Source organism: Hyperolius riggenbachi, chromosome 1, assembly GCF_040937935.1.
Source record: "Hyperolius riggenbachi isolate aHypRig1 chromosome 1, aHypRig1.pri, whole genome shotgun sequence".
Lineage (NCBI taxonomy): Eukaryota > Metazoa > Chordata > Amphibia > Anura > Hyperoliidae > Hyperolius > Hyperolius riggenbachi.
In genome coordinates, this window is record NC_090646.1 from 467,954,323 (window position 1) to 467,980,009 (window position 25,687).

General features: G+C 41.7%; 2 protein-coding genes across 4 annotated transcripts in view; one reads left to right on the forward strand and one right to left on the reverse strand.

Moving 5' to 3' along the window:
• Window positions 1–1,692: 1,692 nt before the first annotated feature.
• The window catches only part of RITA1 (RBPJ interacting and tubulin associated 1), a 34,066-nt gene continuing 10,071 nt past the window's right edge, over window positions 1,693–25,687 (reverse strand). The window contains exons 1-3 of one of the 3 annotated variants that reach the window (XM_068239911.1): window positions 13,566–13,840; window positions 9,376–9,655; window positions 1,693–5,486 (exon numbers count right to left, since the gene is read on the reverse strand). In XM_068239911.1, coding sequence (XP_068096012.1) covers window positions 5,069–5,486; window positions 9,376–9,653 — 696 coding nt within the window. In that variant the 5' untranslated portion in view covers window positions 9,654–9,655; window positions 13,566–13,840 and the 3' untranslated portion in view covers window positions 1,693–5,068. Of the gene's footprint in view, window positions 5,487–9,375; window positions 9,656–13,299; window positions 13,516–13,565; window positions 13,841–25,687 lie in introns of those variants that run through there. The other 2 variants (XM_068239920.1, XM_068239901.1) reach the window with 2 other exon arrangements.
• The window catches only part of DDX54 (DEAD-box helicase 54), a 68,904-nt gene continuing 57,065 nt past the window's right edge, over window positions 13,849–25,687 (forward strand). The window contains exon 1 of the mRNA XM_068239889.1: window positions 13,849–14,071. Within this exon, the coding sequence (XP_068095990.1) occupies window positions 13,952–14,071 (120 nt within the window). The 5' untranslated portion in view covers window positions 13,849–13,951. The remainder of the gene's footprint in view (window positions 14,072–25,687) is intronic.

Genomic DNA, 25,687 nt, shown 5'->3' on the forward strand with positions numbered 1-25,687 from the left:
CCAGGTTGTTTTCACTGAAGTTAATCTGTACTTCTCTGTTTATTCCTAACATTATCAATATGTGGCAGGTTAGCTTATAAATTTGTGGACAGGTTTTATGCTTCACCTCCATGCAGAGCCGGTTCATCCGCAACGAAACTTAGGCAGGATCCTATAGCCCGGTGGGTTCCAGGGGCCAATGTGGCACCTTTTTTGACCACCCTTTCTCACCTTACCAAAGAAGCCAGATGGCTAGCAGGAGGAGCCAGATTTGGTATTTTGACTAGGACCCTATTTCACGTTCATCCTTCTTTGCCACCATGCACACAAATTAAATTCACCTCATTAGCATCATTTTGCAGACCCCTTTCCAAAGCTCATTCACTGGAAGCATCCATGATTACCTCTTCCAGCCTTGTCAGTAGGGATGTTCATTCCAATTCCGTGGAACGGAAATTTCTGCATCAGAATGCGGAACGTGGAAATTAGCATGCGGAATTTGTTGGAAATCGCTGAAATGTCCGCTATTCCAATAATCTGTAATTTTAAGCCAATCAGAAGACTCGGGATGAATCAGCCAATCAGAGAATGGGGATTTGTAGTGCGGTAAGCGGTAGCGGAAATTTCTGCGGAAATCCGCTGTACCAATAGTCGGTAATTTTAGGCCAATCAGAAGACTTGGCATGAATCAGCCAATCAGAGAATGAGGATTTATAGTGCAGTAAGCGGTAGCGTAAATTTCCGCGGAAAACGTAAATCTGTGGAAATTGAAATACTGCTAAATACCATCTGAATACAGTGGAAATCTGCATTGGCGGAATACGGAATTTCCACGAAATCAGAAATTCCGACCATCCTGCTCCTTTACATCAATTTTCTGGGTATTCCATGGCAGGTGAAGGAATTAGACACACTGCATTTCCTGATGCATTGTTGCCACCTAGTCCAGCATGGCTGCATACAGTCTCTCATAGAAGCAGACAGGCACAAGTAAGGATCATCCAGTTCATGGATGTCTGCAGCTTGCACACCTGTTCACAGTACTGTGCACTGCAGTAACACTCCACTCAACAATAAGCTAGAGAGGTACTAAATTGTATCCAGTAAAACAGATTGTTGGTTCCACATATCCACAGATGCGAGACTGAGCTGCAGAGCTTCAGCAACGCCAGTCTCATCCTGGGGCCTCTGCACAGACAATGGGCGCACCCATAATAGGACACATATCTACAGTATATGTACCTGAAGGCTCCAGCAATACCAGAGGTCCTCAGCCTCTGTCGCTAGCGAAGATGAGCACCAGGTGGTTGCAGCTACATGGAGAATCTGACAGTGGCCCTCCTTACCGTAAGGTTAGCTATACTGTCCCTAATGTGTGAACCCTAGAATATTTGCCTTACCACAGCTCCAGATCTTGCCCTTTTATCTGTTCATATGTAAATCCAACAATCTGTTTAAATGTTGCTTTGTAGTTATTGGCTACAAACATGTATAATTCCTTTTAAAACCCGCTATTTGCTGTCATGCTTATGTATTTAGCCTCAGTTCAGTCTGGGTAATACACCTGTAACAAGCATGCAGCAAGTGCAGTCAGACTTAAGTCACAGTATCTGATCTGCAGGCTTGTTCTGGGTCACATTAAGCAAAGATGCCAGGTAAGCTGCATGTTCAGTAAACACTACAGTATATGTTAAGAAAATGACTCACTTAGTATACTGGTAATTGCACACAATTTATCACACAAGTAATGACAGAATACAAATCACATACAGTATAAATATAAAACATTTACATTCAGAGAAAGCAATACAGAGATTGTGTAAGTTTTGAATAGAAGCAAACAGAGGGAATTGCTGACAAAATAAATATAAGTCATCACATATTCACATCATCATATCAACACATCAAGTCAACAAATCACATCCTGACACTGAGTCAGTTCTCCAGAGAGGCACACACCTGTGGTAAGGACACTATCTTGCAAGGCACTCCGTTCCATTCTTCAGTTCCAGGCACTATCATACATAAAAACCCACCATTGCAGAGCTTTTCAGACTGCAGAATGCAGGGTCCCAGGGCTTTAGGTCCCCAGGGAGAAAAGGGCTATAAAAATACTATTAGTATAATTAAAGGAAACCTGTCACAAATCTGTTCAATAGAAACTGAATGCATCATGAAACAACACATGGTCAGTAGTTGCCTTCAGTGAAAATTGACTGTCAAAACAATAGCACTAGCGTCCTTAAAGGGAATGTCCGAGGTAGTTTAAAAAACAAAAATATACTTACCTGGGGCTTCCTCCAGCCCCTGGCAGCCGTCCTGCGTGTGCCCTCACTGCAGCTCCGCCCCCAGCCGGTCGCCAGGTCGGCATCTAGTGCACTTGCGCAAGAGCTGCTCGAGGTCACGCTGACGTCATCTTGAGTGTACTGCGCAGGCGCCGTACACTAAATTGAAAAAAAAAACCAGATATTTACCTTCGGGGCGGGAGGATGGATCCTAATAAGGCTTCCTCTGTCCTCCTCAGCCTGCTGGATACGTCCTTAATAGTCTTCACATTAGTGGACAAGTTGCGGACCATTTTTGTCTTCCTACTGATTCTGATATCTGTTGTGGCCTGCGGTCTGGTTCACAAGCATGTCCTGGAGTAAGAAATGTTTGCAGACCCAAAACAATTACAACTATCAGAGAAATGAGCTTCTGAAACTGGCCTTAAAAGAACATGAATGTAAAGTGAGCTGCCTGGCTTCCCCATTTGTCAACTGGTAAAACAGACACCACATGGCATAACGATAGCAAGCCTTGGGATGTGGAAGGGGGTGGGCTCAAGATTTATTTGTTAAAGGCAAGTCAAAATTTGCACATTATCTTAGAGACCTCTATCTCTGAAACCGTCATGTGCAGTTTTCACTGAAAGGAAGCTCTGGTTCGCTGTGTGCTGTGTGTTTCAAATACTTGAGTATATTTAACACTTATTCTTCAACTCTCCGTATACAGATTTTCAGTATTTAAATGCAAAATGTAATAATTCCAGACAGTCAGCGCTCTCAAGATGCCCCTGAGTAACGGTTTTTACAGATCATTTCTAGGAATGTGCTTTTTGCAAAAATATACAGATGCAGTTTTCTTACAAGCTTTAGAAGCATTACGTTACTTCATCAGGCATAATACAGAAACAACGAAGCATAAAACTTTTTAGAGCTACCAAAAACACCCCAAAAAACCACAAACAACACCCAAGACATTTTGTCCTCTTGAATAGCTGTAGTATGTTTTGTCATCGCTCACCAGCAACCTGTCACACTGCTGCACATATTACTGTGGTCTGGCTGTGTGTCAACATGGAAAATATTGGCCATTAATTGGAAGAATATAGTTCCCATCCCAGTGTTCACCTCTTTCTTTCAAACATAGGGTAAGTTGCAGGTTTGATGTTATAAAACAGACCACATCCTCAATTTCCTGCCTATTTACTGCTATAAGTAACAAAGCTGACTCAAAGCTTCATTAACATTTTGCAAATACATTTTTAATGTTATCAAATGTATCTTTCCACAGTATTTTTCAGCATGCTGGGCCTAGATCAGGCATGGGCAAACTCGGCCCTCCAGCTGTTATGGAACTACAAGTCCCACAATGCATTTGCCTTTATGAGTCATGACTGTGGCTGTCAGACTCTTGCAATGCATTGTGGGACTTGTAGTTCCGTAACAGCTGGAGGGCCGAGTTTGCCTATGCCTGGCCTAGATGCTAAAATAGCAATTTTTGGTATAATATATACAGCCCAGTGGCTCTGAAACTCTCTTTCTGCAAGTGTTATTAGCTGCAGGGAGCAGGAAGTATTGCAACCCTGGAGGAATATTACTTGCACTAATCAAAAAACTGACACACTAAATACTCACTGTTCTGATAGGTCAGCTGAGCTATGCATGTGACTGCCTTGGTAGATAAAACCAAGGTAATAGGTTTGAAATACTGTTTCCAAAATGTTGTGTCATGTATAGATCTGGACTGAGGAGAAAAACTCCTTGTGATGTGTGGGCCTGAAATGAGGGGGAAAGTGGAATATCTAAAGCCGGGACCCGTCTAACCTTATTCAACAAAAAGCTTATTGAATATGATTCTTGTGGATGCACTCCTGCTGGGGAAAAGACCATCTGGGTTGAGTATGTATGAATAAGGTCCTTCCATGCCCAGTAGAATAAAGCGCTTGTGCATGGAGGAAAAATGCTGTGCGTGAGCAGATTCGTTCTACTGGGCATGCGTGGACCTTACTCTCTAGCATGCCCAATTCAAATGCATTCATCTATGACTGAAAGCACAGTCAGAAGATGAAAAGGGACACTGCGCTGGAACAGTGGGCTTCACGAGGATCCAGGAAACCTCTGGACTACCCAGAGGCTTCCAACTACTGAGGTAAATATTTGCCTCCCCACTGCAAATTTGCTTTAAAGAGGGAAGGCTCTGTATACCATAGAGCCTTCCCGGTCCTCAGTCCGACCAGTCATTCCTGCACCATCCCCCCTTGGGGTTAGGCAACCAGCTCAGTCTTCACCACTCCTCAGGGAGCCATATGAACTACTTGTGTTCCCAAGTACTTCCAACAATGAGCACATCTGTACTGCGCATGCCCAAGCCTGGACCCCCGTGTTCGTAGTACGGATGCCCTCATCTTTGGAAGTTCTCAGCAACGTGAGTACTTCTGAAGGCTGCCCGAGGAGTGCCGAAGACTCCAACAGGAACAGCATAGTAACAACAAGACGGATGAGGACTGAGAAGGCTCTATGGTATCCTGAGCGTTTCCTCTACTTAGGTATATGTCTAATAGTTAACATTTCAAATTGCAGCTAGCTAGACGTTAACAAAACTGACAGTAAGCTTCTGGTCAACCATGGCACCAGGACTATATTTACAGACTTTATCACTGGATGATTTATTGAAGAATGGTAAGGTGAATCCAATTTTCACTGCAATATGCTATCTGTACACCTTCTTTACAATCACTCCTCCCATATTCTTTCTGAAAGATGTTTTGTACACATATTTTGCCAAGTATTTGCTTCCAGCTCATCTGCCTAATACAAAATAAACATCATTTCCATGGTGGTCGTTCTGTTAATGAGCCTCTCCTATTACTAAGTCTTCCTGAGCAGCTTGAAGTGATTCTCGCAGGAGAGTTCTGGTGACCTCTTGCACTGGCAGATGGACCAACCACAGACGGGCATCCTCCAGAATCACAGTCACTGTCTGGTGGTTTCCAGAAGTCTCCATTCACCTTTTGTGTTCCTACAGAAGGACTTCTGGCATCCTGAGGGTGTACAGCTTTAAGAGGAATTTGTTTAGTGCTTGGTTTGGAGCTCTCTGGACGTATTACTGGTGGTGGGCTCCAAAGAAGTGGACGAATCCTGACAGTATCTTCTTTCTTTACCCACGGAGCTTCCCAGCCACAGTCCTGAATCTTTGGACCAAACAGGGACTCATCACAATATGAAGGGGACCGTTTTTTTACTCTGTAGTGAATGTAGCAGAAGACACAAGGCAAAGACGCATTAATGCTCATTCGTGACTCAACAAAAAAAACCCGATATTATGCAGGTGCTGGCAGATATTTTCACAAGATAAACCAATTTCCTCTACCCTTAAAGAGACACTGTACGGACATAGTAGAATGCAGTTAATCATTAAGGTATCCCACTTTTACAGTAATTTTCCTGGAGGAGAATGAGAATGAGGATAGGGATGGAAAACGCACAGAGTTATGTGAATCCAGCATGAACATACCTCTGTGCTTACCTTAAAGGACACCTGAACTGAGCGGGATATGGAGGCTGCCAGGCAACTGGTATTGTTTAAAAGGAAATATATATGGCAGCCTTCATATCCCTCTCAGTTTAAGTGTCCTTTAAAGGGGCACTACGGTGAAAAATTGTAAAAACTTAAAATATGTGCACACATAGACAAATAAGAAGTATGTTTTTTCCAGAGTAAAATGAGCTATCAATTACTTTTCTCCTATGTTGCTGTCACTTACAGTAGGTAGTATAAATCTGACAGAAGCGACAGGTTTTGGACTAGTCCATCTCTTTATAGGGGACACTCAGCAAGGCTTTTATTCTTTATAAAGACATTCCCTAAAAAGCATTTAAACAATAATGCTGGCCAGCTTCCCTGATCGCTACACAGTTTTTTAGCAGTTGGATAGGAAGATTCACTAAGTGCTTTTGAAAATAATTTAATCCCGGAGAATCCCCCATGAAGAGATGGACTAGTCCAAAACCTGTCACTTCTGTCAGATTTCTAATACTTACTGTAAGTGACAGCAACATAGGAGAAAAGTAATTTATGGCTTATTTTACTCTGGAAAAAAACATACTTCTTATTTGTATATGTTTGCACATATTTTAAATTACAATTGTTCACCATAGTGCCCCTTTAAGTAGATTTGCCTTGGCCCAGGCATCCTTTATGTCTCCTCTAATCGAGGACAGGAGAGTGGGTGAGGCTGGTCTACTAAAATAATGCAGCGGCTCACCACCAGAAAATCCCAAGGTCCAAACTGGAAGAGGCCACATGATATTATCACTGGACTTTTACGGGATATTTTTGTGAGTATTTGAAGGGGTTATTGATGGAGGTGTGTTTTATTTGACAGGTCGGGGGACTTTAAGGAGATCAGCTATGAACATTTTAAATATTACATGAAACATGAACCACAAAATGTAATATTTTAAAAATATTGGAGTAGGATTGAGGGTACAATAACCAACCGGAATCTTTTAGTGAACACTGGTACTGTACACATGAATATCTTATAGGATAGCTTCAGCCACAACTTCTGTCATTTACACTTGGGTACAGCAGCGTGGGAAAGGATTAGAACGCCAGGTTTTTATCCCTGGAAACACTGCTGGGGCGATCTCTTTAGAACTTTAAGCAAAGTACAGGGTGGGCCATTTATATGGATACACATTAATAAAATGGGAATGGTTGGTGATATTAACTTCCTGTTTGTGGCACACTAGTATATGTGAGGGAGGAAACTTTTCAAGATGGGTGGTGACCATGGCGGCCATTTTGAAGTCGGCCATTTTGAATCCAACTTTTGTTTTTTTCAATAGGAAGAGAATCATGTGACACATCAAACTTATTGGGAATTTCACAAGAAAAACAATGGTGTGCTTGGTTTTAACGTAACTTTATTCTTTCATGAGTTATTTACAAGTTTCTCTTTGTTTGCAGCCATTGACATGTCGCCGAGGTTAAAGGACTTACAAGGCCAAATGCTATTTTAAGGCACGGAGGACGCCGTCAGCGCCCTCCGTGCTGTTCCGCCGGGTCCCCGCCTCTCAATAGCCCCCCGGGCCAGCTCACGACCTCACGGCCCGGGCTCTCCTGCCTGCAGTAAGATGGCCGCATGAGCTGGCCGTGGCTGCGCAGTCCGCATAGCCGCGAGTGCGGCTTCGCAGCTCTAGGGCCAACCCCCCGATCCACGCTACAGGAAACACCCATCTCCCATGCTACAGTTAGGAAGCAGCTTGCTAAGTTTCATGAAACTGGTCCAGTGTTGAATTTGCTAAAGTGTGGATGCATGAAAGCTGTCACTAATGAAGAAACATCAGCGGCTGTCCTAGCTTCATTCAGCAAGAGCCCACAGCGTAGCACTCACCGCATGTCACTGGAGAGTGGCATTAGTCGAACATCCCTTCAGCAGGTATCAGCTACCCACAAATGGCACCCTTACAAACTCCTGCAACTGCAGCATCTCAACGAGGATGACCCAGATCGGCGCACTGAATTTGCAGAATGAGCAAAACAAAAATTGGAACAGGACCGTCAGTTTAAGATTTTGTTCAGTGATGAGGAAAACTTTCATGTGAATGGTGAAGTTAACAAACAAAACCACCGCTATTGGTCTGACACTAACCCACATTGGATAGGTCCCTCCAAGACTGTTGGAATAAAAAAAATTGATGGTATGGTGTGGTATATGGGGTACAAAGATAGTGGGGCCATTCTTCTTCAATGGAAATCTCAAGGCCACTGGAAATGCGAAATTGCTACATGATGAAGCCTCTTTATGCACTGAAGCTGGCACATTCGCTGAGTTTTTCCAGCAAGATGGCGCACCACCACATTACGAGTGTCAGGTCCAAGCATTCCTAGATGAACAGTTTCCTAAAAAGTGGATTGGTCGTCGTGGGCCAGTTGAATGGCCCCCAAGGTCTCCCGATCTTTGGGGTCACCTGAAGGCAATTGTCTATGCTGTGAAGATACGAGATGTGCAGCACCTGAAACTATGGATACTGGAAGCCTGTGCTAGCATTTCTCCTGCAGGGTTGCCATCAGTGTGTGAATAGCGGGAGAATAGTGTTGCATTGTCAATCCAACACAATGGGCAGCACACTGAGCACATTTTATAAGTGGTCAGAAACTTGTAAATAACTCATGAAAGAATAAAGTTATGTTAAAACCAAGCACACTATTGTTTTTTTCTTGTTAAATTCCCAATAAGTTTGATGTGTCACATGACCCTCTTCCTATTGAAAAAACAAAAGTTGGATTCAAAATGGCTGACTTCAAAATGGCCACCATGGTCACCACCCATCTTGAAAAGTTCCCCCCCCCCCCTCACATATACTAATGTACCACAAACAGGAAGTTAATATCACCAACCATTCCCATTTTATTAAGGTGTATCCATATAAATGGCTCACCCTGTATATTTTCCCTTTTTCCACACTGTTGAGATTTCACCGCAGTTCCTGTTGCTGGTGACCATATGAGTGAGACAGGTACTGAGGTACTGAGGTGAGGGTTGCACATTTTTTGACAATTGTTTTTTTTTAAGACTCCAAAACATGTTTTCTGAAGCACAAAGGTTTTCCACTGTTGTCCAGCATTAGTACATCATTGCCTTAAAGGGGAACTGAAGAGAGAGGTATATGGAGGCTGTCATGTTTATTTCCTTTTAGACAATACCAGTTGCCTGGCAGCCCTGCTGATCCTCTGCCTCTAATACTATTAGCCATAGCCCCTGAACAAGCATGCAGCAGATCAGGTGTTTCAGTGGTTCAGACTTATAAGTCTGATCTGACAAGACTAGCTGCATGCTTGTTTCTGGTTTTAATCAGATACTACTGCAGAGAAATAGACCAGCAGGGCTGCCAGGCAACTGGTATTGATTACAAGGAAATAAACATGACAGCCTCCATATACCTCTCTCTTCAGTTCCCCTTTAATTCCCATTTACCTTCTACATAGGTGGCCTAATAAGGGAGCCTGAATAGCAATGGTAATTAGAAAACAAAACATTAATGTATTAATCATATTCATACTGTGGTTTGCCATTTGCTTTATTAAATAAGTACTTATTTTTAGTATTCCAGATAAACTTCCTACCTATAGTGTGTTTTCTTCCGAGGAGACCCTGGCGGTGTACAGCTAGTCCTGCTAATGGTGCGATTCTTTGATGCCTTTTCGTCTTCTGGAGACCACAAATGTGATACTTGTCCTGGAGTTCCTGAGGTCCATTGAAGGGCTGGATCTACTTTGTCTCCAAAACTGCCAAAAAGGGTCTCATCAACAAAAGAATTGGCAGCTTTAAACCTGTATGCACTTCTAGTTTTTCTTGGAGGCAGTGAGGTGCGATGCCCCGTTATGGAGAGGTCCAGAGACATGTCTAAAGCAAAGAAAACATTAAATTAGAGGACCTTACAAATGGACCAGTGATGGTCAATAATATCATGAACTAAATGTATGTCTTCGCAAAATATAAAACTTCTTCCCCACCCTCTTTTTCAATGCAGAGGATAGGGATTGATCATGCGGTGGAAGTTTGTGTGTGTGTGTGTGTGTGTGTGTGTGTGTGTGTGGGGGGGGGGGGGGGGTGGTAGAAGTGTGTGTGGGGGGCTGTGGTGGTGTGGAGCAGTGGGGAGTTCAAGGAGCTGTACATGTATTGCTTTGGTATGGTGGGCCAGAGTAACATGCAGTTGTCAGAAACGTCTCCACTCCAAGAAAAAAAAGGGGGCACCCGTAAAAGTAAAAAAAGATTTCTTGAAGTATGCATATTTTATTATTAGCAAACACTGTCCATAACCCCAGTGCTAAGTGTCCCGAAAGGTATCCAAACGCACTTGCACTGTAAACAATGTGGGTTCAATAACACATTAAAGCACACCTGAAGTAAGGGACATATGGAGGCTGACATATTTACTTTCTTTAAAACAATAGCAGTTGATAGCCCTGTTGATCCTCTGTGTTTATACCTTTAGCCATAGACCTTACACTGGCTTGGAGATCATGTGCTCTGACTAAAGTCTAAAGCCCCATCTACACGATACGATTTTATTACGATTCTATTTACGATCCAATTAAATCTGACATGTCCAATCAGGGTTCTATTCAATTAGATTTGCCATTGCACAACAATGGCAAATCGAATTGAATCGAATCCTGATCGGACATATCGGATTTAATCGGATAGTAAATAGAATCGTAATCGAATCGTACAAAGAATCGTATCATGTAGATGGGGCTTAAAAGATTAGCTGCATGCTTGTTTCAGGTGTGTTATTCAAACACTACAGCAGAATAGCAGTTCCCTCTACAGCACAGTGTTTTGACTGGCCAAATATTGCGGGCATAGTTCACTACAAACTACTCAAAATCTAGACGTCCGAGAGGATGCCGCCCACCCAATCACATTAGTGGAATTTCCCTATGAGGCTTCCTTCTGGGTCTGCTAAAGTGGAGCAGCCAACATATGCCTCTCACTTCAGGTTCCCTTTAAGCTCTCAATCGACTTCACAATTCACCATGTTTACTTTCTATTCAATCACTATGTAGACATTATTATTATTCTTATTGAGTATTTATATAGCGCCAACATCTTCCACAGCGCTGTACAGAGTACATTGTCTTGTCTCTTAACAGTCCCTCAGAGGGGCCCACAATCTAATCCCTACCATAGTCATATGTCTATGTATGCATCGTGTATTGTATGTATCACAGTCTAGGGCCAATTTTAGGGGAAGCCAATACATGAGCCTTTGATCTAATTTAACATTACTGTATGAACTTTATATCCTTTGCTTTGGAGACCACTAGATTTGGCAATTCTGAATTGATGATTTAGAGGGTCAGCTTAAAGGAGTTATCAGGCTAACTAACGAAAACGAGGTTTACTCACCTGGGGCTTTCTCCAACCCCTTGCAGCCGACTGTCCCACGCCGACTGCTTTGCTCCCTGCCGCTGTCCCGGTCTCGCTGCACGGTGCAGAGGCCGGCCACGGGGTCAGCCTTAATGCGCCTTACATCGCCACGTGGTCCGCGGCGAACTGCGCAGGCACAGAACTACTGCGCCTGTGCAGTTCGCCGTGGACCACGCAGCGATGATTGACAGCACCGGCTCGCGCAGGCGCAGTAAGGCCGACCCCGCGGTCAACCTCTGCACCGTGCAGCGAGACCGGGACAGCGGCTGCGGAAGGGAGTAAAGTGGTCGGCGTGGGACAGTCGGCTGCAAGGGGCTGGAGAAAGCCCCAGGCGAGTAAACCTCGTTTTCGTTAGTTAGCCTGATAATTCCTTTAAGTTTACTTGTATTAGGTTATCAACACATGCATTGTCTTATATCCAGTGTCCACCTTTGATCAATAGCTGCTACTGCAACTCCCTCCTGTCAGGCCAAAACCGCATTGCCCCCCCCTACAATCCATCATGAACGCAACAGCCACACTAATCTACTCCTCCCACCGCTCTGTCTCCACGACTCCTCTCTGCAAATCCCTTCACTGGTTTCCAATTCGCTTCAGAATCAGTTTCAAGATCCAATGTTTGGGATACAAATCTATACACAAGTCCTGCCCAACCTACATCTCTGACCTGGTCAGCAGATATAAACCTGGCCGTCCACTTCGCTCCTCCAACACCCTCCTCCTAACCCCCCCCCCCCCCCCCACGCACCGAACACTCACATGCATGACTACAGGATTTCACTAGAGCTGCCCCCATCCAGTGGAACTCTCGCCCACTGCCCATCAGGCTTGCCCCCACCTTCAAAAAAGCACTCAAAACTCACTTCTTCAAGGAGGCTTACATCAACTCATCACTGCCCTAACCCTCTCTGCCAAGAACTTCTTGATGCACCCCCTCCTTTTGTGTCACCAACCCCTCCCTCTAGATTGTAAGCCTTTGGCAGGGCCCTCTCCCCTTGTGTATCATACTTGACTGTGCGCAATTTACCCAGAATTATGGAACTTGTATTTTTACCACTACCACTCCAGTGTATGATCTGGCATTGTATTACTATCTGCATTGTGTTGTGTATCTTATTGCTTATTACCTGTATTGTTGTATCTATTGTCTATTACCTGTATTGTGCTGTCACTGCTGTTATCATTGTCTGTATTGTACAGCGCTGCGTAATATGTTGGCACTATATAAATCCAATGAATAATAATAATAACAACACTGTCAGAAACTGTAATTTGCTTGCTGATTGTGTTGGTGAGACTCATAGATCATTGGCATATTTTGCACTATCAGAAAACAAATCCCTTGTATGACCACCTCAGAGAATAGAAAAAGATCAATCACAGTCTAAATGAGCAGGTCTAATGTTTCTGTCCCAGTGTTGTGTAGTGTGTGTTATCTACTCTTCGTACTTTAATAAAAATGTGCTGGTCAACTTTGAGCTGCAACTCCCCTAAGACTATGCATTCTGTAATGTACATAGTCTATAGCAGGCTTTCTCAACCAAGGTTCCCTGGAACCCCAGGGTTCCTTGAGGACTCTGCAGGGGTTCCTTGGCATTTTCCCCCATCGTGGGGGAAGTATAATAGAGCACACTATAATATGTGGTACTGTAACAAGAAGCACTAAATTAGGGCATCAGGAGATGGTATAATGAGTGGCAATGTAACGGGGGTAGTGAAATAAACAGCCACACATGCTTTTAAAGACCAAGCCTCCTGCAAAATAAATGCAGGGGTTCCTCGAGATCAAAAAATTGTTAGCAGGGGTTCCTTGCGATCCAAAAGTTATTTGCAGGGTTCCTCCATGGTAGAAAGGTTGAGAAAGGCTAGTCTATAGTAAGATTACTGTCCTTCATAGAACCTCACAATGTAGCCCCACTGCATTCATGAACTAATGTCCCTATCATAGGCTATGGCAAATTTTGTGTTTGGAGGGGAGATATGCCAACCAACATAAAACTAATATTTTGGGTTGTGGGAGAAAACAAAAGTGTCTAGGGAAATCCACACAAACACAACAAGAAAAATATTATGAAAACAAAGGGTTACATAAAATGACAAGTAAACAAAATTACCCAGAAAAAAAACAGATATACACTACAAGCTACATATAGTAGAAGTGAGGACTTTGACGTCCCCATGTTAGACAATAAAAACTACTGTATATGGCTTGACTTCTATCTTTAGGGGAGTGTAGTAGTCGAGCTGTGTGCAGTTCAGGGGGAACAGGCATCCCAATGCAGTGGTAGACCAGGGGAAGCATTGGATAAGAAGAAATCCCCTGGTGATGGGTAGCTCAGGTAACAGGGAGAGGTACACAGAGGAGGAGGACAGTGCTCACCCTACAGCTCAGCTCCGGGATCCCATGGCAATCATACAAACAAGTGAAGCTTGGGACGTTCTCACAGCCCGGGAGGGGGAACCCGCCTCCACCTGTGGTGCTCCGGGAGGGCAGCCTTTGGTATCGGTCTTTCGGCTATTCAGTGTAGTCAGGTAAGGCCAACAGACGGACTACATTAGACAAGCAGGTACAATATTGTCAATCATTAGTGAATGGAAGATAGAGCTACCCCTCTCTGGCTCTAGTGGTGAAGTCCAGGAAGCTGCGCATACTGCTTCCGGGAGCACAGGAGACACGTGTGTGGTGGAAGCTGCCTGGGGTGGGAAGTTGAACGGGAGCTATTAGTTTTTGGATCTGCTAGTGGTGACTCGCTCAAAACAACGAGCATGGCACAGAAGAAGCGTAAGGGAGGCCGTGCACGGAGGCTGCACCAGAGCCCGGCGGGGGAAGACAGCGACACCGGGGAGTTTGATGTCACCACCGGAGTCCCTGAGCAGGATGAAGTGGTGAGAACCAATGAAGCAGGGCGGTGGGGGAGGAAACCACGGGGCTATAGTACTCCTATCCCTTCAGCCCATATGTATGTTATGATGACATTTCTTATGACCATCAGCACAGCAGAATAGAGCAAAGGGACCTGTCACAATATGGCTCTGAAACTTTGGAAAAGGGATGGACAAATGGAGTAAAGATGAGCTGCAAATTCAACTTTGCAGCAGTTTTTAAATCGGTAGGAACCAGAATTAGCTGAAAAGAAATGTTGTATGGGGCTAGTCAGTGATTGCTTGTTGCTTGAAATGTGCTTTCCTGATCACTTCAGGCGACATTTTCTCCAGTCAGTGTACCGATGAGCTGTTTGGATGTCTCTCTTTTTAACATAATTGTATTAGCTGTTTGGATGTCTGCTGAAGAGTACCTTCTATTCCACGGATAGTGAGCAAATGTCTCACTGCAACTTGCAGCAGTAGTCCACCGGGTAGAACCTATCTTCCAGGACAGCTGTTCCACCCAAAACAATTTACAGTATTTTAAGCATGAAACATCTAGGGTGTGCTTGTAGGTTTCAAAGGTTTGTACTATCATGGATGTTGTGTGGAAGATAATTCCGGAGAATAGGAGGAGCTTGTGAGGAGTCTTGAGTATCAGTGTATTGCTAGGTGTACACAATTCAATTTTCTGACATATTTACTGTCAGTAAATAACACAAGAAAATCCCTCTATACTGAATCTCTATAATAAAACTTAACGTTTATTGGATTTTATTTAAAATGATCTGGCTGAAAATATCCTACAAAACTTGCAAATATTGCTGGACCTACTCTGTCCGTGTGTATGGATAGCTATACTGCCATCCCAGGTCCTACCACAATATAGATAATGGTTAAATTACACAACCCACACCAAACAACCCGACATGTTTCACTTCTAAATGAAGCTTTTTCAAGGGAAAGTGCTTAGAAAGTGCTCATAGTGATAAGGTGCAAAGATAACATTTTTAAAAACAAGTATCAAGATATAGCCTGTCGGCTCATAACATAGTAGCAGCCAAATGAAGTGGCAAAATGCTTCTCCTTTTATACTTCCCTATGGGGTGGAGTCCTATACCACTCCCCTAGTTACCTGTCACCGGTCACTCCCACCACGGGGGCCAATTGTCCATTGGTGCCCTGTCATGTCCATCACTCGGGCCACCAATGGTATCCAAGATGAATATGGTCCCATAGATAGAAATTATCCCCTTTTGGTTGAGGCTAGGATCCCCGAAACACATATGCAGAGCTTTGGATGCATACTGAAGGCATCAGCGGAATTGAGGCACTTCCCTCCTCCTATCCTACGCTGTTGCAGGGGATGCGATCGAGCGCCGTGTTTGCCGCATGTTGATTGGTCGTCCGGCGTTCTAACGCTGGGAGTATCTCACCCAATCAGCGGCGTGTAGAGGCGGGACTTAGTATCTCCGCTCTTCCGCGCGGCGTGCAATGGAGCGCATACGTCATTGCTCCTTCTTCACTTCCGTGTTTATCCTCCGACACGTGGGTAGCGTGAATGTAACCTCGTTGCGATGGCAACGTATAAGCCCATACTCTGCCTCAGCACTAGAGGACAGCCGTTTCTATTGTCAGGATGGCAGAAAATTGCAGATGTAGCTGGGGCAAAAAACCACTGTAAGTAGACATAGCCCCATGAAATTAAGCTACATCACATACTATCAGTGGGGATGCAAAAAAACATCACCCCTCTGGTATAATAGGGACACACGGAAGAGGATCGAGAAGATACAGTGGAAGGGGGGGGGGGGGGGAGAGGAGTGACATATGAGACAGGTTATAAAGGAGCTTCTAGGCATACCCTCAGGTGAGTATCCACATCAAAGGTACCTTTTGTAAAGGTCTATAACCACATATACGTGGATATAAATCTAAATGGATGAGATATCCATAATGAGTGTAAAATATAGATCGCATTGACAAATAGGTACCACAAGATACCGGTGGTCCAAGCCTGGATATCGAAGAAGAAGTACAGAAATATATACAAGAAGCATCAAAGCTCAAAAACACAAGCAAGTAAACCTTCACAGAAAAGGAGAGAAAGTGAAACCTTCGGGGGCGTGGCTACACAGCAGAGTGAATGGAAGTTTAATCCTGCAGCTCTCTGTGCAAAGCATCTAAAAAGCAACAAAAAGCAGCCTTGGAAGTTCTGATTTTCAGCCTGAAAGCTGTTGGAACATCCCCTGACCAAGATGGAGTGGAGTAAAGCGAACCAGAAGCAGAGGAAAAGTTCCCAAGTTCCAAGAAAGCTGACTGACTTTTATGAAGAGACCAGCCAAGATGGCCACCGTCATCTTCCCTTACAACAGCATGGGCAGGATGGCCACAGCCAGCAGCAGCATGGATCTCCTTTCAGCAGCCCCTTCCTCACTCCTATACAACAAAGGAATAGATATGCATCGCTGGCTACCTCATTCCACAGGAGCAAATCTAAAGGATTCCAGCATGAAAGTGAGGAGGAAGGAGAGGATGACACAGCAGAAAACAAGAGAGATAGAAGCCCCAGGAAGCCTGCTAAAACTCAGCAGCAGCACCAGGAATACAGTGACACTCAGGTAGGACAGACTGTTATCCCCTGTCCCCCTCCAGCCATGCCACCATTACAGACCCTGCCAGACCCCTTTGCAGACCTCCAAGCCACTGATGAACCCATATCCCAGAACTTCTTTAAAAAGTTTATGATATCTTTCAGTGGGATGATGCAAAATAATGTAATGGAGATGAGAAGCGGGGTAATGGAGATGAGAAGCGGGGTAATGGAGATGAGAGAGGACATGAGGCAATTAGCTGGGCAGATGTCACAGTATATGAATCACACAGACAATAGAGTGTCTGTGCTGGAGAAAAAAGTGGCAGACATTACTACTGCTTATAATGAGATGGTAGATGCTCATCAGAAGGTGCTGGGAGAACTGTCATGGCAGAAGGAAAAGATTATAGACTCTGAGGATCGCAATAGAAGGAACAATGTTAAAATAAGGGGCATTCCAGAGTCTGTGAAAACTGAAGCATTGATGGAGTATGTGAGAGATGTTATAAAGACTGCCTTGCCTGACATTTCAGACACTGATCTTATTGTGGACAGGGCACACAGATTACCAAAGCCCTCTTTCATTGCAGACCACCTGCCAAGAGATGTGATCCTGAGGATTCATTATTACCATATCAAAGAGAGGTTTATGGGAATAACAAGGAAAGGACAAAAGCTTCCTGATCCATATAAACACCTGATCTTGTACAGTGATTTGTCACAAGCAACTCTGAAAGCAAGGAAGGCCTTCTCAGACATCTCATATACACTAAGGAATAAAGGCATACCATATGCATGGGGATTTCCCACTAAAATGAGAATAATGAACTATGGAACCACCTTTGTAATTAAAGATTCAGAAGAAGGCTATGAACTGCTGAAGAAATGGGGAATTCAAATTGTGAAAGCAAAAGACAATAGATCCGACCGCTTTAAAGGGCAGCCCAGACAATTCCCTATGGACACTTCTCAACCACCATCAGAAGAAAATAAAGCATCAGAGGCTTCCAGAGGTGATGAAGACTAAGTGAAGGATGCTTATCCACAAACTGTTTCCCCCAATTGGACCTTTCCCCTCGCAGAAGGATTTCTGCTAAGGAGGTGAAATGTCTCTAGTCCACTGGATGGACTTGAACAATTTGTGTTCAATGTTATTTTTCAGTTTCTTTTATTCTTTTTTCATTTTTTTGTACTATAGAGGTATGCTGACAGTTTGTCAGTACAACACTCATCCTTTTTTTTTTATTATTATTTTTGAACTTTCAGTTCAAAGGATCATTACTTGGTTCTTTAGTGACTTTAATAGTAATACCGCCTACTTTGAAGCGATTTTGATGTATGTACTGTATATAACATTCTCAAATTTGTTTTCTAGGAAAAATGATAAAAAATGGTCCAAGTATATTTCTCTCAACAGAGTTTCAGTGGAAGAGTCCAGGTCAGGTGACTATATAAATATTGATGTATTGATGATGTTTTTAGACATATTGAGGATGTTTAGCATATATGAAAAAAACAATGTCTCAGGAATTTAATATTTTATCCCTAAATGTGAGGGGTTTAAACTCCAATAGAAAAAGGTTTTTGTTAAATAAACTAATTAAAGAAGAAGGGACAGATGTAATATGCATCCAAGAATCTCACTTGGATGAAAAAGGGGCATCTAAATTAAAAATATTACAATTCTCTAAAATATACCACTCCGTGCTACAGACCAAGAAAAAGCGTGGAGTGTTAATTGCATTTAAAGATTCCCTGGGTTTTGAACTTACAGAGGTTTATAATAGTCCTGATGGAAGACTGGTAGTAGTGAGAGGGAAAATTAATCTAGAGGAATTTACCTTTGCATGTGTATATTCACCTAATAAACATCAAGCCAATTTTCTCAATAAAAAATTAAAAAAAATAAAAAATTTAACAAAAGGTTCCCTGATTATATCAGGTGACCTAAACGCAGTTACAGACCCAATCATCGATTGTACTGCTGGAAAGAGGAAATCTTCTGCGGTTATTCAGTCCACTTTAGTCAACAATGAGCTGTATGACACATGGAGATGCTTGCACCCTGGGGACAGACAATATTCCTTTCACTCAGCCATATACCATTCTTTTACTAGAATAGACCACATATTAACAGATAATTTTTCACTCCCATTAGTATCAAAAATAGAGATAGGAACTAGAATATGGTCAGACCATGCTCCTATTACAGCTAAAATTAAACTAAAAAGCACCCCCAATAGCTCTAATTTTAATTGGAAAATGAACAAAATAGTCTTAAATTCAGAAACAACCTCCCCAATCATTAAAAATAATCTAGAAGAGTTCTTTTCCCTTAATGATACAGAAGGTATATCTAAAGTTACGTTATGGAATGCACATAAGGCCTATATTAGAGGCGTTTTTATGAAGCAAAGTGCAATTTTAAAAAGGAAGTTCAGAGAAAAAACAGATAAATTACTTAAGGAAATACAAAATTTAGAAAAATCTATTTTTATTCAGAACAAAAAAGAATTAGTGCCCAAACTAGAAGCTATCAGACAAGAATTAGCAGAGAACTTATACTCACAGTATGATAAATGGCAAACTATTTTAAAAGAAAATTGGTACTCAGACAAAAATAAAGCAGGGAAGGCCATGGCACAGAAAATTAAAGGTAGAAGAGTTAGACAAAGAATAATAAAAATTACCCACCCCGATACAAAAATCAATGTCCACCACCCCCAAGATATTGTTAATGCCTTAGCAGTATACTATGAAAAATTATATAATTTAAATTCAGATCCCCAGACCTACTCTCCATCCCAATTAGAGATAGATCAGTATTTAAATAAAATTAACCTACCCATTTTATCAGAATTCGAGCAAAAACAATTAAATATCCCTTTCCACTTAAAAGAAGTGGAATTAGCTATCAGAATGCTGAAACAGGATAAGGCACCAGGAGTTGATGGATTTATTAATGCCTATTATAAAAAACACTCAAGTATTCTATCAAAACATTTGGTAAATATGTTCAATGAGGCAGCAACTCTTGGTGTCTTTCCTAAAGAAAACTTGACAGCAATAATAACCACTATCCCCAAAGAAGGAAAGGACCCATCTGACCCAGGGAGCTACAGGCCCATCTCCTTGTTGAATACAGATCTCAAACTCTATGCAAGAGTATTAGCAAACAGACTTGCTCCCCTTATACCGCAATTAGTTTCTCCAGATCAAGTAGGTTTTGTGCAGGGAAGAGGAACATGTGATGGAGCAAGGAAAGTTATGGCACTTCTGCATCAGGTTGGTCTCTGTCGGACGCCTACTCTCTTCATCTCTTTGGATGCGGAGAAGGCGTTCGACAGAGTCAGCTGGACATACATGTCTTCTGTACTACAGAGATTTGGGTGTGTGGGACACATCCACAGAGCTATTATGTCTCTTTACACACAGCCTTCTGCAAAGGTAATATCATCTAATACCTTTTCATCATCCTTTGATATTCACAATGGCACACGACAGGGATGTCCTCTCTCCCCTTTGATATATGTGTTAACACTTGAGCCCTTGGCACAGAGCATCAGAGACAATAAGAATATCCATGGAATTAAATTACCCTCAGCAGAGGCCAAACTTGGCTTATTTGCTGATGACATTTTATTGTACCTTCAGAGACCTGTAGAAACTTTACCCAACCTTAAAATTGAATTAGATCACTTCTCAAAAATATCCCATTATAAACTGAATGAAAATAAGACAAATATATTGCCATGTAATGTACCAGCTAAGTTATTAGAACAACTTAAACAATCTTGTTCATATACTTGGGAGCCTAAATTTATAAAATACCTAGGCATACATTTAACCCCCACCATCAACCAGTTATACAGAGAAAATTTTGAACCATGGTTAGGTAAACTCAAGATTCAACTAGACAATCTTTCTAAATTTGAATTTTCTTGGTTAGGAAGATCAGCCGCTTTTAAAATGTTAATTTTGCCCCAATTATTATATTTATTTAGAAATATCCCTATAAAGATCCCACAAAAATTCTTTACATCAGCACAAAGAATGATAAATAAGTTTGTTCTTATGAATAAAAAACCAAGGTTCTCAAATAAAATCTTAATTACCCCTTCTTTGAATATGGGACTAGGAGTACCAGATTTGGAAATTTATTACAAATCAGCAATCCTAGAACAATCAAGAGCTATCTGGTGTAATGATAGGAGTAAACAATGGGTAATAATAGAATTGGAACAAATCCCGGATAATGAACCCCTCCCCTATTTGGAAGCCAGACTAAATTGGAAAATTCCCTTAAAAATTCCTAATCCTATCACAGCTAACTTTATTAGAGTATGGAAGGAGATGATCCACTACAGTGAAAAACATCCTTTATCACTACATATAGAAGTCCCATTACTTAATTTAGCAAAGGCCTTGAAAAATTTAGATTTAGAAAATTGGTCACAAAATGGTATAATTAAAGTAGCTGATCTCATGGAAAATGATAAGCTTAAATCCTTTGAAGAACTTACCTCAACATATGACATCCCACAATCTGACAAACCCAAATACTCTAGAATTAAAAAATTCTTAGATAAACACTCCCCTCAAAATATATCCTATTTACCTCAAATAAAAAAACTTTTAGACCCACAAAATAATAAGAAAAAGGGAATTGCCATATTTAATAAAACACTTTTACAACTTAAAGATGAAGGCCAAAGATGGCAACTGAATAAATGGCAGGATCTATTAAACATAGATCTTGATCAGGAAGAGTGGGAGAGGGCCTACAGGTCTCTTAAAAAATCAACTAAATGTGTCCTGCATTATGAAAACTTTTTGAAGCTTCTGTGGCAGTGGTATTATACTCCAGAAAAAATTTCTAAGTTTGATGGCAATACTTCCCCCCTTTGCTGGAGAAATTGCAATGAAACTGGATCTTTAATTCACATTTTCTGGTCATGTCCAAAGATCACTAATCTCTGGGGAGAGATAGAGACATTTCTTAAACAATTGCCTATGTTTCTGAGCACAATTTCACCTGAAATGGTATTACTCCATGTTAGAACATGGGACCTTCCCCCGAGTGAAAGGTTTATTTTCAACCACATTTGTGTAGTAACTAGAATATTGATTGCCGACAACTGGAAGTCACACTATGTACCAACATTAGAAGAAGTATTAAGGAAAGTGGAATCCAACATGAGAGCTGAAAGATCTTGGGCTATAAAAAACAGTACTATAGGTGCATTTTGGAAAAAAGCTTATCTATGGCCTACTATATATGTTGATTCTAAGATTCAAGAAGTCTAATCTCTTATCTAACCCTCACATGGATAAATGAATAGTGACTATTAATGTTGTTGTACTAGGGCATTGTCTAGAAACTTAGTGTTGTTGTTGCCTGGCTTGGACTCTCCACTGTTACATTACATCACTTGGACCTACAAAGTAATAAGATAAGTATATTACTGTTATTGTACAAGAATACCTCAGTAAGAACTGTGAAAAGTAATTTTCAGCTGTTTAGTATAGTTTAGTTTAGTTTAGTTTAGTTTAGTTTAGAATTAGTTTAATTATATTAGTTAAGTCATAACATTAATATCTGAATAATTAATTGGAATTGGGAAAGCAAGACGTATACCAAAATATCTACATATACTCTATGTAGCCCAACTCGATGTAGTTTAACAGCTAAGTGAGATAGCAGTGATCCTGTGGGGACGGCAAGTATATAGGAATAATACTTAAAGAGGATGCGTCCTCTGGAGTCTCTGTAGGGAGGATTTAAGACCCCCATTCTCCAGAGGTACTGCTCCTACTAAACCTTAATTAACAATACATTTTAGGAATTCGTTAGAATGTAACTAACAGGATCACTGTTTAAAATAACAAAAATGACATTTAGGTTATTTTGGAAAGATAGGTGCTATTAGGCCTACAAAGATAAATAAACAATCCTTTCTTTAAAAATTTATGGTTTAAAATTGATTTAAACATTTTTTTTCTTGAAATTTGCACTATTTGCATATTTACGCGCTATTTACGTGGTTTTTATGCGTTTACTAGGCGTTTTCTGTGCGTTTAGCGATTTTTGCGCGTTATCGCGCGTTTAAGTGGCGTTTGACGCGTTTTTTACGTGCTTACGCGTTATTATGCGTAAAACCTCATTGGGTTGCACTCATGTGTATTTTTGTGCGTATTCTTGCGTGTAGAGATGCACATATTTAACCTTTTAAGAACTAAATAGCAACAAGTATACTAAACTCAGCAATCATCTTAAGAGATACTAGCCATTGATTTATAAGGGAAAGTTATTATACACTGTTTATGTATAACTGAAACTGAATGTATATTTGAAAAATCAACAGTATATTTCTCATTGGACTGCTGTAATGTAAAAAGTAAGTTTATTTTTATATTGTTTTAATATGTCTTGGCATATTGTTAAAATTTTTTGGAAATTCCAATAAAAAATATTGAAAAAGAAAGTGAAACCTTCATTAAGCCCCTATGGGCTAAGGGTGCCCAGTCTGTATATCCACCTGGATTCAAGTTGTCTTAACTTTTGGTCCAGGTTGCCCCCACGGGGTCCCAGATGCCAATCTTGAATAACCCAGTATTTGAAGAGATTAGTGTCACCCCCATGTTGTTCATTAAAGTGGCGGGCAACAGATGTATTTCTCTTGTGCTTGATGTCCCCTAAATGTTCTAAAATCCTTATTTTCACTGCTCTAGTGGTTTCTCCAATATACATCAGGGGACATGAACATTGTATGGCATAAATGACCCCCTCAGTATCACAATTAAAGAAATCAAGTAGGTCAAATTTACGACCATTTTTGGGGGCAAAGAATTCTTTGCACTTCATCACATGGGGGCAGGTCTTACATTTGCCACATTTATGCATGCCATTTAGTTTATGATCTAGCCAAGTCTTCTTCTTAGATTTTTCTGCTGGGTTCCTAGTTTTTGCAGGTAGAAAAGAGTGTACTAATGAGTCACCCAGATTTTTTCCTCTCCTGTAAGTGATTTGTGGATTGGGGGGAATGAATTTTCTAAGGTCTCGGTCGAGTTGGAGGATAGGCCAGTGGGCACCAATTATTTTCTTAATGGCTGGTGATTGCTTGGTATATGTACTGATAATCCTGGTCATACCCGAATTAGAGTCTGGTTTCCCCTTTGGACACAGAAGTTCCGTCCTTTCAATTGACCTAGCTTTTAATTCCGCGTCTTCCAGCACTTTCTGGGGATAACCCCTATCTCTAAATCTTTTATGTAAATTCTTACACTCCTTCTCAAATTCCATCAAGTCCGAGCAATTTCTCCGTGCTCTGAGGAACTGACCCTTTGGTATACCCCGTTTTAGGGGGTCTGGGTGATGGCTCCCCCATGACAGTAATGAATTTGTCGCTGTAGGCTTACGGAAGATACTTGTATCGAGGCCATCAAGATCATTCTTTACAATATGCACATCCAGAAAGTCAATGGAGGTGGAACTTATCTCATGGGTAAAGAACATACCTATGTTGTTGTTATTAAGTTCAGCCACAAAATCAAGAAACATACTCCTGGGGCCGTCCCACAAGATGAACACGTCATCTATGAAACGGCCCCAGAATAAAATATGGGAAGCATACACTGCCATGTCCTCCCCAAATACGGTCACATCCTCCCACCAGCCAAGGAAGAGGTTGGCATATGAGGGGGCACACGCCGTCCCCATAGCACAACCCCGTTCCTGTAGGAAGTATTGGTTCTGGAAAAGAAAGTAATTATGAGTAAGTATGTACCTCAGAAGGTCCAGAATAAACAGCGAATGTTCCCTTACATAGATGCTCCGTGACTTTCTGGATGTGCATATTGTAAAGAATGATCTTGATGGCCTCGATACAAGTATCTTCCGTAAGCCTACAGCGACAAATTCATTACTGTCATGGGAGAGCCATCACCCAGACCCCCTAAAACGGGGTATACCAAAGGGTCAGTTCCTCAGAGCACGGAGAAATTGCTCGGACTTGATGGAATTTGAGAAGGAGTGTAAGAATTTACATAAAAGATTTAGAGATAGGGGTTATCCCCAGAAAGTGCTGGAAGACGCGGAATTAAAAGCTAGGTCAATTGAAAGGACGGAACTTCTGTGTCCAAAGGGGAAACCAGACTCTAATTCGGGTATGACCAGGATTATCAGTACATATACCAAGCAATCACCAGCCATTAAGAAAATAATTGGTGCCCACTGGCCTATCCTCCAACTCGACCGAGACCTTAGAAAATTCATTCCCCCCCAATCCACAAATCACTTACAGGAGAGGAAAAAATCTGGGTGACTCATTAGTACACTCTTTTCTACCTGCAAAAACTAGGAACCCAGCAGAAAAATCTAAGAAGAAGACTTGGCTAGATCATAAACTAAATGGCATGCATAAATGTGGCAAATGTAAGACCTGCCCCCATGTGATGAAGTGCAAAGAATTCTTTGCCCCCAAAAATGGTCGTAAATTTGACCTACTTGATTTCTTTAATTGTGATACTGAGGGGGTCATTTATGCCATACAATGTTCATGTCCCCTGATGTATATTGGAGAAACCACTAGAGCAGTGAAAATAAGGATTTTAGAACATTTAGGGGACATCAAGCACAAGAGAAATACATCTGTTGCCCGCCACTTTAATGAACAACATGGGGGTGACACTAATCTCTTCAAATACTGGGTTATTCAAGATTGGCATCTGGGACCCCGTGGGGGCAACCTGGACCAAAAGTTAAGACAACTTGAATCCAGGTGGATATACAGACTGGGCACCCTTAGCCCAGAGGGGCTTAATGAAGGCTTCACTTTCTCTCCTTTTCTGTGAAGGTTTACTTGCTTGTGTTTTTGAGCTTTGATGCTTCTTGTATATATTTCTGTACTTCTTCTTCGATATCCAGGCTTGGACCACCGGTATCTTGTGGTACCTATTTGTCAATGCGATCTATATTTTACACTCATTATGGATATCTCATCCATTTAGATTTATATCCACGTATATGTGGTTATAGACCT